The sequence below is a fragment of the Kryptolebias marmoratus genome, linkage group LG18 (genome assembly GCF_001649575.2).
Source record: "Kryptolebias marmoratus isolate JLee-2015 linkage group LG18, ASM164957v2, whole genome shotgun sequence".
Taxonomy (NCBI): Eukaryota; Metazoa; Chordata; class Actinopteri; order Cyprinodontiformes; family Rivulidae; genus Kryptolebias; species Kryptolebias marmoratus.
The window spans coordinates 17,451,554-17,464,322 of NC_051447.1; the positions used below are offsets into that span (position 1 = coordinate 17,451,554).

General features: G+C 42.2%; 1 protein-coding gene across 1 annotated transcript in view; it reads right to left on the reverse strand.

Moving 5' to 3' along the window:
• Nucleotides 1–3,550: 3,550 nt before the first annotated feature.
• Nucleotides 3,551–12,769, reverse strand: part of LOC108244036 (copine-8) — a 99,181-nt gene continuing 89,962 nt past the window's right edge. Inside the window, exons 18-20 of the mRNA XM_017429884.3 lie at nucleotides 10,619–10,676; nucleotides 10,444–10,517; nucleotides 3,551–9,419 (exon numbers count right to left, since the gene is read on the reverse strand). Coding sequence (XP_017285373.1) covers nucleotides 9,231–9,419; nucleotides 10,444–10,517; nucleotides 10,619–10,676 — 321 coding nt within the window. The 3' untranslated portion in view covers nucleotides 3,551–9,230. The remainder of the gene's footprint in view (nucleotides 9,420–10,443; nucleotides 10,518–10,618; nucleotides 10,677–12,769) is intronic.

A 12,769-nucleotide genomic window follows, 5' to 3' on the forward strand; every position in this document is an offset into this window, starting at 1 on the left:
ATCACTGGATCTACATCCACAGCTGGTTAACCTTTGGAGTCAGTCCAATTCAAGATGGCTGCCGCAGCTAACTGACCTTAGGAGACGCATAAAGCGGCCGGTTACCTACAAGACTGAGATAAAATCTGCTGTGGTTGCAGCTAAACGCTCTTCGTCTGAATGGAAAACGAACGTTTGACTCTTAAATAGCTGTTATTTCTGGGCGACGGTGACGTTTCCGCGTCGTTTCTTTGCGCGGAACGCCGCGGCGCCCTTCCCCCGTGCGAAACTGGGAAACTAAAGCAGCTCGAGGCACGAACGAGGCTCTCCCTGCGCAGGAAGGAAACAAAAAAACCCATATCTGAGCAAATAAAAAGCAAATGAATGCTAATCCCTTATCGGCGTCCATCCAATGGTTGCATTAAAATGCTTCCGAGACTCATGGGATATTTCGCTAACAGTCAAACAAACATGTTCAATATAGCTATATCTGTAGCTTTGAGCTTAGCTCTTTATGCTAACCAGAAACAAAATAAAATGAGCTGTAAGACGATTTAATTTACACTAGAGTCGAATGTTTCTCTTGCATATCGACCTTTAACCTCTGGCCGGCGTATAATTTGACCTCCCATCGTTCATCCACAGTCCCCCAGCCCGCGTGTGAAACCAGATAACAGAATTTGTTTTGCAAATGTACGCAAATTCGGGCCCCGTAATAAGGCAAATTCATCCGGCAACCCCAACCCTGTCCGCTTTCCAGACCCATGAGCGCCTTAACGAGGAGTGGGGAGGGACAACAACAAAAATAAACAAAAAACAAGAAGGCAACAACCTGACATCTATCTAATCTATCTAATATACATAATCGAGTGGGGCGTCGGTGAACAGCTTGATTATATCCGTCTGCAGCATCCAGCTCTGTTATCAGCAACATGTGGACAAATTTACAGTTCACGGCACGCCCAACGCCATCGACATGACAACCTACAAATCTGCAGACTGTCGGATTCATCTTTCCCGGTTATCTGCAGGAATTCCGTGTAATTCTGAGCGACATGTACAGCAGCGAACACTCCACTTCCACAAAGCGACACATCTTATGGGGACGAATCATCACACGCTCGTTATCAAGATGGAAACAAACACAGAGCAAGTGGGAGTCTGAAGAAAACAACAAAAAAAAAACACTAATTGGGACTTTCAGGCATATGGCAATAGAATAATACAGTTACCATGTGAACGAGAGCTCAGGATTTACTAACGAACATTAATTGGACGAAATTTGCAGAAAGTTTCGTAGGACGGGAGATTCGAAGTGGGTGTTTGGACCAAGTCAGCAACAAAACTGCAATTAGAGGTGAGAAAAATGCTCAGGTTCTTTTTATTTGAACATATTCCAAAGCAAAGTTTACATGAACCTGTCCCTGAAATGGGTTTTTAAAAAAATGTTGCTCGATATCCTGCACAGAAAAAGCAACAAACACTAAAGTTTCTGCATCAAAAATCAAGTTTTTAATGATCTGGTTGAACATTTAATCACTTTATATTACAGCCTACGTGAGCAGGTACTTATAGTCCCTGTAGATAACTGTAAGTACCAGGAAAGTACCAGGTAAAAGCTCTAAGAAAGTACTCAGTACTTGTCCTGCAGTATGGGGTAACGAGCAGGGACGGCCAGGTGTTTCCAATAAAAATGGTAAAACAGCTAAATTCAAAATATCGTAACATATTTTGTGAAATTTACAACAAAACTGGTGCCCGACAGATTCGATTAAACCTCAGGGCTGACTTTCCACAGCCCTGTTACTTCGAGCTTTGAACTCCCATGCATCCATTTCTGAGTGAGTTTGTGTTGCGCTCGTTGGAGCTCACGTGTTCTCTTTTCTCAGTCATACTCACTGATCCACTGGAAGTCGAAGCTCGAAGCCCAGTTCTGCGGCACAAACTTTGGTCCCCAGGTGAGGCGGGCTCGCTGCTCTGTCCACGTCCAACGCGAGTGGACCCCCTGGTAGGCAGAGACGAGTCCCGAGGACTTGTAATGCAGCTGCGATGGCAATCCCTGGAAGAGCATCATTTAAAATTCATACAGACTTCAAAAGAGCTAATTAATCTATTGATGTTGATCACATCTTATCTTTACAGAGTTCATTTACTTTTGTACAGAACTCCTAAACGCTAAATAAGTCCAACACCCAGTGTGTGGCTTTCCCATCCTCTGTTGGTGGTGAGCAGCTTAAAAACTACTCTGTTTTGAGATTAAACACGTCACAATGTTTAAATAAATGTAGCATCTTAGACTGCCTGGCCAGGGTTGCCAGATAAGAAATGATGAAATATCGTACTGTCGCTTTCACTAAAAGAAAGTGCCAAAACTATTGTATAAATATATTTATTGTATTGTATTTATTGTATTATTGTATATCTGGCGCCACTGTCCTCAAACCTGAGGATCCTAAAGCACTGACTCAGTTTTAACCCCAACCTTGGGAAGTAGGGGTGCAAAAGGTGCTGCAGCATCCCTGATGGATGCCAGAGGACATAAGTGTCCAAACCGAATGTAAACCTTGAAGCACTCAATGGAGCAAACCTCCACCGAGGCCACAGCAGGATTTAAAAAACAGTGCAATCTGGATCCTAATCTGGATCAGAACCAGAATTTAATCCCAACATTTCCTGAACATTTCCTCCAAATCTGTTCTTTAGTTTTTTACCTGATCTTCGCAGACAGACGGACAAACAAACCAACGGACACGACCGGAAACAGAAGGGTCACATGTGGGAGCAGAGACGAGTGTTTAACAAACGCGTTACCTGAGACCTTGACCTTTGACCCCACGAACCTTGAAATCAGTGGGGATCACCCTCGACCCACGAGGTGTCCAGCCGTGGTGTTTAACATTCCTGTTCTCCAGCTTGTTTGTTCGACGTTTCCTGAAAATTTCCTGAAAATCCGTTCGTAACGTTTTGAGTTTTCTGTCCACAGACAGAAAACAGAACCTCCTTGTTGGAGGTAAAACTCATTTATAAAATGAATAAAATCTAATTTCATTACAAGAAGAATGCGTTCAATGAATCAGTACCATTTTCTGTATATGTGTGTAAAATTTGACAGCTGCTTAAAATCCACAAAACCAGCAGATTTTGAGCATTAGGTCACGATTGTATCTTTTTATAATGTCCATAAAACACAAACTTCCTGTGTACATCTCACTGCTTAGATTTGGTATTATTATATTCTTCATTTGGGTGTTTAGGATCAGATAAATTTACACACATTGACGGGTGAAACGCGTTCCCACGGCGACGATTTTAGCGTTTTTGAGTTCATTTGAGCCCCAGCAGAACTCTTAAAATGTCATCTGTCAAGAAAAAAAAAAAGTCAGACAAAAAACAAGCCGGAAATGAATCTCAGCATCTTTTCAAATTCCTGCAGAGTTCCTGAATGTTGAAGAGGAAAAGTGCTAATTAGGCATAAAAGCTCAAAGACAAGGATAACTTCTGTTATTTTGTGTGTTTATGAGTGCGCTACAATGTATGAAGGACATTTCGGATTAAAAGAAGCAAAGTCGAGTTTCGTATGAATATTTATTTAAAAATTCATAGCTCAATACAGAAATAGTCATCTATGTATCATCAGACAATCAGTACTTCAGCCATGCTTTATCTGATCAATCACGGTTTCAAAAAAGTACAAGATATTGAATTTAATTCGTCTCAGAACCAAAACTTTTTTTTGTTTTTCGTTGTTTTTTTTTGGTCTCCCGCAAAGAAAACACACTAGAAAGCAATAAAAACACCGACACAAAATAGATACGGATCAAATCCTGTAAAGAAAAGACGTTTCTGAAGAAGGCATCGCACAATTCTAAGAAAGTCAGAAAGATTTAAGGCCATTTTGTACAGTTAGTCGTATATATTATCTGTATAAACACTCAGTTTTCAACCAAAGGAACTGATGCATCCTTTGTCAAACTGCACATGCAAACATAGTGCACATCGTTAAGAAGATATGACGAGCATATAATAGGTTATTTGGATGTCTTTAGTAAACAAATACCTTATGCGTGTTTACACCTCACTTGGTCTAAGAAAACACTTCTAGAAATGTGCCTTGCAGACACTCGCCGAGCAACATGCATGCATGCGCACGCTCGCACGCGCCCAGATCGGGTTCCGACCGGAGCAGGTGACGCCCGAAAACGATTTAAAAGAAAAGTTTTAAACTGTCTGCGTCGAGCTACGTGCACAACGTGAAACAAAAAACGCCATAAAAGTCAGATTTCTGTTCAAAATGGAGCTTTAGTTGTTCAGGTTCGGCTGCTTTTCCCTTTTTTTTAAGTTTGGATAAAGTTTTGTTGTTTAAAGTTTAATAAATTTAACTTATTTTAAGCCACATAAACGTCATTATTATTGAGCCGCTGCACAAAAAGGAGCATAAAACAGGTCATCCTGAACTGGAACTATTGGTGTATTTTAGAAGAGTTCACCAGATTTGGGAAATGCAGGTCCGCGCTCAACGTAAACGAAGGCTGAATCTGCTGAGAACCGGGTGGAAGGTCGAGTCACATGACCGACCTCCACGAGGCTGGCTGTTGTCTGCGTAGGCGAACAAATACGGCCAGAAAGTTTCACCTGTTTTCAGTCACTTCGGCTGTTTTCTTCGGCAAAAAAACAAAAAAACCACACCTGGTAGTTGACATATAGTCACAGAATCTGCTTTAAATGTTTTTATTTAAAGGCATACTAATTGATTTTGTTTTTTACTTTGATTATTTTTCTTTTGTTTGGCCTTGAAATCAATATTACGTTTTGTAATATTGGAGCCACAGTTCATTTAGCGTAGCCGTTAGCTCACCAGTTCTGTCAAATTTTTCAAACTGAGGTCGTCCGAAGAGCTATTTAAGACGAGCTGGATGCTTATTGTTCGTATCCTTTCCACAGAAACTCACTTCAAAAACATCCAAATGACCGTTTTAGGTGAAAAACTGGCTGTAAAATGGTGGAAACGCCACAAAAAAAAAACACAGAAGTCGCTTAATTAATCAAATTTGCAGCTGAATTATTGAACAAAAATGAAAAATGAAAACAACGCAGCCAAGCGCTCCAGCTCGCCAACGTTAACCAAACCAAACTTTGTTTGGTTTCGGGTCAACCAATTAGCAGAGGCGAAGCCGGCGTGTCTGTCGGACATGCTGACAGCTCGGTGGACGTGGAATTAAACGGTTTGTTTGCCGCCGTAATGAGCTGCTCATCCTGACCTGCGGTTTTAATGATGTGTCCAGCTAAGCTTTGAATGCGGCGGGCGGCTGAACCGACGCTCACACACACCCGTACGGTTCGTTCAGCCATGTTGGCGCTCGGCTACTGCAAAAAAAAAACAACGGTAGGAACGAAAACGAGCGAAAACCTGATATAAGCCAAGCTGTTTCGATGCAGGGTCAAAATTCTCAGCAGAAACACACAAGATCTGCTTCGTACAGTCATTTTTATATCTTTTTTTTTTTTTTAAGTTTTGCTTTAATTGTGCAAATTTTGAGGAAATACGCAAAAAATACATCAAATTTTTCCCCTAAATTCGTGATTTGTCGTCCGCTTCAACAATATACTAACACACACAGATTCTCTAGTTTAATTTGATCAGTTTAAGATTTAAATACTTTATTATTTTATTTCTATTCTGGCCTTCGAGTCAATGGAAACGCTGCACAACAGTAAAAAGAAAACTATAATACAAACAGCTTTTGTAAAACTTGATACTGTCTGGTTGAACTTGGTACAGAGAGGCGTAAAAAACTGACAAACGTTAAATTAAAAAAGTAAAATTTGCTCACAGTCAATAATTTGATATAAAATCACTGCAGTGCCGACATGTTAGTCCATAAATTTAAGTGCTGCAGTGTTATCCCCCCCCCCAATGTTCAGTTTTTAAATGTTATATCCCCCATTTGGACTTTTATCCACTCAAACATTGGTGACGAAAATAGAAGACAATCCGAGTTCACTGGAAACTCGTCACTTTTTCACACGGTTGGCACGTCAGAAAAACATACATATAAAGCTGTATCAAAGCTATAAGTGCGATTAAATGAGAAGTTTAAAAAAAATTAAAACAAAGAAAGCGCACTCACATATTCGTTAACATACAAAAGTAGGGAAAAGTGTTTTATTACGCATTTTTGACCACTGGGCTCTTTTTGCTCAAACGTTTCGTCTGAGAGCAGCTGCTGTCGGTTACAGACGGAGCGGGAACGGAAAGAGATGAAACCCCCTCGTCCCTTTTTTTTTTTTTTAAAAAAAAAGGCGGCTCGGAGGAGAGACGGGACAGATGAACGAAGAGAGGAACAGTAGCTACATTTCCATTCAACAGTCAGTGATGCTACGTTAAATTTAAAAAAAAGGATCGGGGAGAAACCGGGTCCAAACTAAAAACCTACGACAACGTTAGCAGCGGCGCCAAGGAACGTGCATATAAATGTTTCTGTATTATGTGCTTAAAAAGAAAAACAGGTTCTAGGTTCCACCTGTGTTGGCTCCGGTTGAACGTAAAACGTATTTAAGGGAAACTTACGCCTCATAACAGAATAATTCAACGGTTTATTGAGATAAAACAACACCTACGTCCAGTCTTTTGTTTGGCATCAAAAAACCCATATTTTACGTAAATACAGGATCTGGCAACATAAAAGGATTCTGCAACGACTGATGGCGTGGTATCAGTAACACTTGAAAATGGGATTTGGCAAATGGGTTCCCCTGATTTCATTTGGACATGCTAATGCTAACATGCTGAGAAACTGAAAACAGGAGCCCGGCACCAAAACGCCACCAACCGGGTCGTAAACCAATCAAGCTCTTATCAGCAGTAACGGGAAAGCCCACAGACTGAAAACTTTGCCGTAACTCTGCAAAGATCATCCACTTTCTGGCGGATTCTTTTTATCCTGCAGGGGTCGTCGTCCAATGTGCAAGGGGCCTAACTGGTCTTTTTTTTTTTTTTTAACTCATTTACGACACAGGTGTCAAACTCCATTCCTCGGTGGGGGGGGGGACTTGTTGCCGTGATCCTGGAGAACCTGACGATTTGATGAGGAGGTGATTAAACCGTCTGAATCAGGTGTGTCGGAGCAGAAAAAAAAACCTAAAACTCCCAGGACTGCGGAGCCTCGAGGCCTGGGAGTCTGACACCCCTGATTTACGGTATGTTTAGAAATACAGTCAAAAAACCAATTCTTACCAAAGGTTCTTGGCAGTTTGTTGATGGGATCGGATTCATAAACTCTCAGGGTAGAACCCACATGAAGGTTCTCCCTCCTGTGTTCCTCCTGATCACAAATCGTTTGATTCAGACGGCAAAACTGGTACGTTGGTGTCCAAGATTAGCCGTTTTGGAAGCAATACATAATACAGCCTGGTATTTACCTGGTACATACCAGGTATGGAAGAGTTACTTCATAATACAGCCTGGTCCTTGTAGGCACCTGATAAGTACCAGATACTGTGCAAGTACCAGGTACCAGACAAATATCCAATAAGAACTAGGTAAGTAAAGGTAAGGAAGGTAAGAAGCAGGTGCATACTCTGTAAATGCAGGGTAACGAGTCCCTTCCTAACAGCCCGGTATGTACCAGGTACCAGGTCCAATATGTACTGGGCAAATACAAAGTACATACCTGGTAAGTACAGGGGTTAGACAATGAAACTGAAACACCTGGCATGTTAGTGTGGGAGGTTTCGTGGCTAAACTGGACCGGCCTGGTGGCCGATCTTCATTAATTGCACATTGCACCAGTAAGAGCTCAGTTTTGATCCAAATATTGCAACGCACACAACATTATGGGTGACATACCAGAGTTCAGAGTTCAAAAGAGGATAAATTGTTGGTGCGCGTCTTGCTGCCGCATCTGTGACCAAGACAGCAAGTCTTTGTGATGTATCAAGAGCCACGGTGTGCAGGGGAATGTCAGCATACCACCAAGAAGGACCTACCACATCCAACAGGATTAACTGTCTGAAAGGGATGTTCCAGGTGTTTCAGTTTCGTTGTCTAACCCAAGGGTCTCCAACCCTGGTCCTGGAGGGCCACCATCCTGCATGTTTTACTTGTTCCTCTGCTCCAACACACCTGATTTGAATCAATGAGTGATTAACAGGCTTCTGCAGAACAAGAAGAGGTGATTTAACCATGAATCAGGTGTGTTGGAGCAGGGAAACAAGGAAAACATGCAGGATGGTGGCCCTCGAGGACCAGGATTGCCCACCCTTGGTCTAACCCCTGTTTGTACTAGACACAAGGGTAAAAAGTCGCGTCATAATACAGGTTCCTGGGCACCTACCAAACTTATAAGCTTTTTCCTGGGTGGGGATTTACCCTCAGACACTGAATCATAAAAAATAAATAAATATGTGGATTTTAACTCCGACCTGCTGATGGAAACGCAGCTACTGAGAGCGCGAAGAAAGAGCAACGAAGGAGACACGGCGGGGGGGGCGAGGTGACAGACGAGCGCACTCGCGTCCCACAGTGGAAGAGGTAGTGCAGGGCCACCGTTTGCATGCACTGGACTGAGGCTACACTCATGCAAAAAAAGAAGGTTATTACAAACACCAGAGTACGGTACGGTACGGCACGGTACGGTACAGAAGGGCTACCAGGACCTGCACTGCTGCTACCTGACACCAACACCAGGAGAAAGAAACTGTACGAATATAAAAGTATCAACAGTAAAAATCCTTCATAGCTTTAGCTGTAAACAGTGAGCGAGTTGGAAAGAGAAGAAGAGAAACAGTTTCTTGTTTTTACAGAAGTTAATGTTCAAGTTGTTCGTCTGGAGACATTCTCTTTACAATCTGTCCCCCCCCCAAAAAAAAGTCCTTCATTGATTTTCCTTCCTTTTTTTAAAAAAAGAATCAAAGCTTAAACCTACCAGCTGAACCTTTCCAGGTTTCCCAGGGGAAAATAAAAGAGTAAAATAAAAATCCAGACAATTACAGGAAGTCTTAACAGTGGAAGTAAACAGACTCTCGCTGGATTTATCCCCCCCCCTTTAAAGCGCTTCTGTCCTGGCCCGGCGTACCGCTTCCTGAACACGAGAGAGAGCGCCGCCATCCCCGACAACAAGGCGCGGAGAGCCGCTTTAAGGAAAATGGAAGTATTTTGCGCGTAAAGTTCTGCAAACACCTGACTGTTTTTTTTTGTTATTATTATTATTTTTTTTTACAACTTTTAAATCTTCCTTTAAGCCTTTCCTCTTTTAAATCTGAGTTTGGATGGGCTGCCCCGGTGGCGTGTAGGGAGGCGGCGCTGGCGACGGCTTTATCCCGCGGGTCCGCATGTAGGACAGGAACTGGTCCGGGATCTCGGCCAAGACGTCCTTCGCGAGCCGGGCCATGCTCAAGATGTTGTACCCGCCTCGGTCTGTGTAGTCCCTGAACGGCACAAACTGGGAGGGGAAGAGGAACAAGAAGGGGTGAGTTTCAACAAACCTCTGACGCCGACGTTTCCCTGGAAACGCTCGCGGGGTTCGCTGCGAACATCCCAGACCCCTCGAGATTCAGTTTCTGTGAATCCTAGAGCGCCAGATGTGTCTGCGTCTCTTTCCTGTCCTCTCAAACCCCGCCCGTCCTGAGCCTGGTTCTGGTTCTGCTGGAGGTTTCTTCCTGTTCGAAGGGAGTCTTTCCTTCCCGCTGTCTCCACCGTGCCGCTCAGGAAACGGAGATTCAACCCAGTCTGCTGGCGTCCTCAGACAGATAACTTTCACTAACTGCCTCTTTATAACCCTGAGACGACCTTTGTTGTGACAAGGTGATATATAAATCAGACCCTCCAGGATTTCGCGATGTTTCGATCGCAACTATTAACGCAAAATCAAGCAAACTCCAAGATGGATTCGAGAAAATAAAGTCTTTTTTTCACCCTTTTTTTATGACATAAGAGAAAGAAAAAGACTACAGTCTGAATTATCATAATTCATGCCTGAAAGGGTTAAAATATTTTATAAAATATCTTTTTTTTAGACAAAGTCACCTCATCAACACTGTCAGAATTAAAGCATTTCTCCAAACTAAGGTTGCTCACAGAGCTATCTACAGCAGGTAAGATATTCATAACCTTTTCTCAGAAAAGATTAAATTCCCTGCAGGCCGTTTAAGCTTTCAGAGCCGAGGTTAGAGGTGAGGGTCTCTGTTTGTTCTCGTTCTCACCGTCAGAGGGTCGAGGCGAGCCGGGGGGCCAGATTCATAAAACTGCAGATTGTTGGAAGAAATTCAGCTCTCGGAGACTCAAAACATGATTCATAAAAGCAGCTTGAACGAGAAGTCTTCCCAAAACGACTCAACCTTAACCTCCGTGAAATTATAAATGCTCTTTTCGATGGTTATTTGAAATAAAAATGGAGAAACTGGTGAAAAAAGGTATCAATTTAAAGCAAAATACTACCAAACTACCTTTTGGACGTATTAAATTACCTGAACGATGTCTCGCTCAGCTTGTTTTCCTCTGGATGAGATTCTGACTTCGTCGCCGTCCAACTCAATCATGGCTGCAGAGAAGAAAACAAAACATTAAATCCTAAAAAACGTGCGTGTGATTTTTCTCGTACCGATCGACAAACAGAAAAACGAACAACATGAATGAGTTTACCGTCAAACTCTGCAGGCCCGACCCCCACGATGATGATGGACATCGGCAGGCTGGCGGCCTGAAACGGAGACGGAAAAAGAAATAGTTTCTCCAAAATCCTCAAACTTCAGTCTGTTTTTAATATTTTACATGAACCTTTTTAATGCAGCTACAATATGCCTTGACTAGCCTAAAAGGCGGGTGATCATGTAATGCATGTGTCTTTCTGTTAGCAAAATATCCAATAAACAACAGGTCGGATGTTAATGAAACGCACACAAAGTGATAATTGGCTGTACATCTACAACCTTTTATCTTTTAAAGTCAGCATGATTTAAGATGGCCGCCACAGCTAATTAATTTGATCAAACAAAACATGGCTGTAGCTATACAGAGACTGAGCTAAAGTTTGGTGTGGTAGTAGCTGAAAGTCATCCTCAACACGAACCTACTGCTACTTTTAGCTAGCATTTTGCTGCTTTTAGTTTTTGAGTAACCTTTTATTACTGTTAGCACAGAGCTAACATGTTGCTACTTATAGCTAGCCCTTTGCTACTTTTAGCTCATGTTTAGCTAGCCTTTTGCAACTTTTAACTTGTGCTTAGCAAGCATTTTGCTACTTATAGCTAGCTTTTTGCTACTTTTAGCTCATGTTTAGCTAGCATTTTGTGATGTATAGCTAGCCTTTTGCTACTTTTAGCTCGTGCTTAGCTAGCTTTTTGCTACTTATAGCTAGCCTTTTGCAACTTTTAACTTGTGCTTAGCAAGCATTTTGCTACTTATAGCTAGCTTTTTGATACTTTTAGCTCATGTTTAGCTAGCATTTTGTGATGTATAACTAGCCTATTGGTACTTTTAGCTCATGTTTAGCTAGCATTTTGCTAGGCATATACATATACATATATATATATATATATATATATATTTAATTTTATTTTTATTTGACAACAACTAATCCGTGGGCCGGGCTGAGCTCACCAAAGGGCCGGATGTGATCCCCGGGCCACCAGTTGAATTGCCCCGTACGAGGCAGAAGTCATGAGAGGAAATGGTGGCGCTGTTTAAAATGGAAATTCTTTCAAATTTGCTGCATTAAAAACACAATTCTAGGAGAATAAAGGTCAGTGAAAACAGCTTGTGTGTATTTTGCAGCCGAGGTTTATGGCAGATCTTCCTGTCATTAGCGGTAAACTCTGAACGCCATGTTGATGTTTTGCGTTACACACTCAGCATGTGCACGAATCTGCGTGACTCTCTGATGCGAGCGTTTTCCACGGCGCCTCCCGGAGCGCTGCGTGGGCTCAGGCATCACAGTCGATGACACTGGAGATAAGAGCGTCTCCAAAAGCAGCCCGACACACACTGACACGCCGACAGCTCGCAAAATGACGCGCGTGTCGGCGTGTGTCAGAGCGGGAGGATGCTCGGAGCGTCTGAGCGATGCTCTGACCCGAGGCTGACGAGCGAGAGATGAGGCCCTCCAGATAAGGTCCCCCTCGTCTCATCTGGGGTCACCACCTTTCCTCACCTTCCTCTCCCGGTCAACAACATCTCCTCAACATGCCCACTTGTCTTTTCTCTTCTGTTTTCGAAGCCCTGGCTTCACACGGCGGGCCGTTTTGTTTGTACTCGACGTGACACCTTCTCCTCCGGAGCGTGATTCGGTTCTTAGTGATGTAATTCTGACTCTTTTAGTTCTGATGCAAAAACCTGATTTGTAAGTTTAAGAGTGGGAATTCTTAATAAAACTAGTTTGTGTTTCCCATTACAGTAATAGTACATTGCAGAATAGATTCTGCTTTTTATTTTAATATATTTATCTGACTGTTTTATTTTGTTACTTCTCATATGATGTTTCATCTTTATATCTAATATTTTATGATGAGAATAAATGTTAGGGCTGTCATATGATGCTTTTTTGTGCTCCAGAGCATAAATCTGGGTGTCTGAAGCTTAGCGTGAGTGTTTAAAGTTTGATTTACTTTAGTTCTTTTTCCACATAGCAATGTTATTAAGTCTGTGTGTGATGTATCACAGTATCATGATGTATCACATAGTATCGTGATGCATCACAGTATTGTATCGTGATGTATTACATAGTATCGTGATGTATTACATAGTATCGTGATGTATTACAGTATCGTATTGTGATGTATCACATAGTATTGTGAT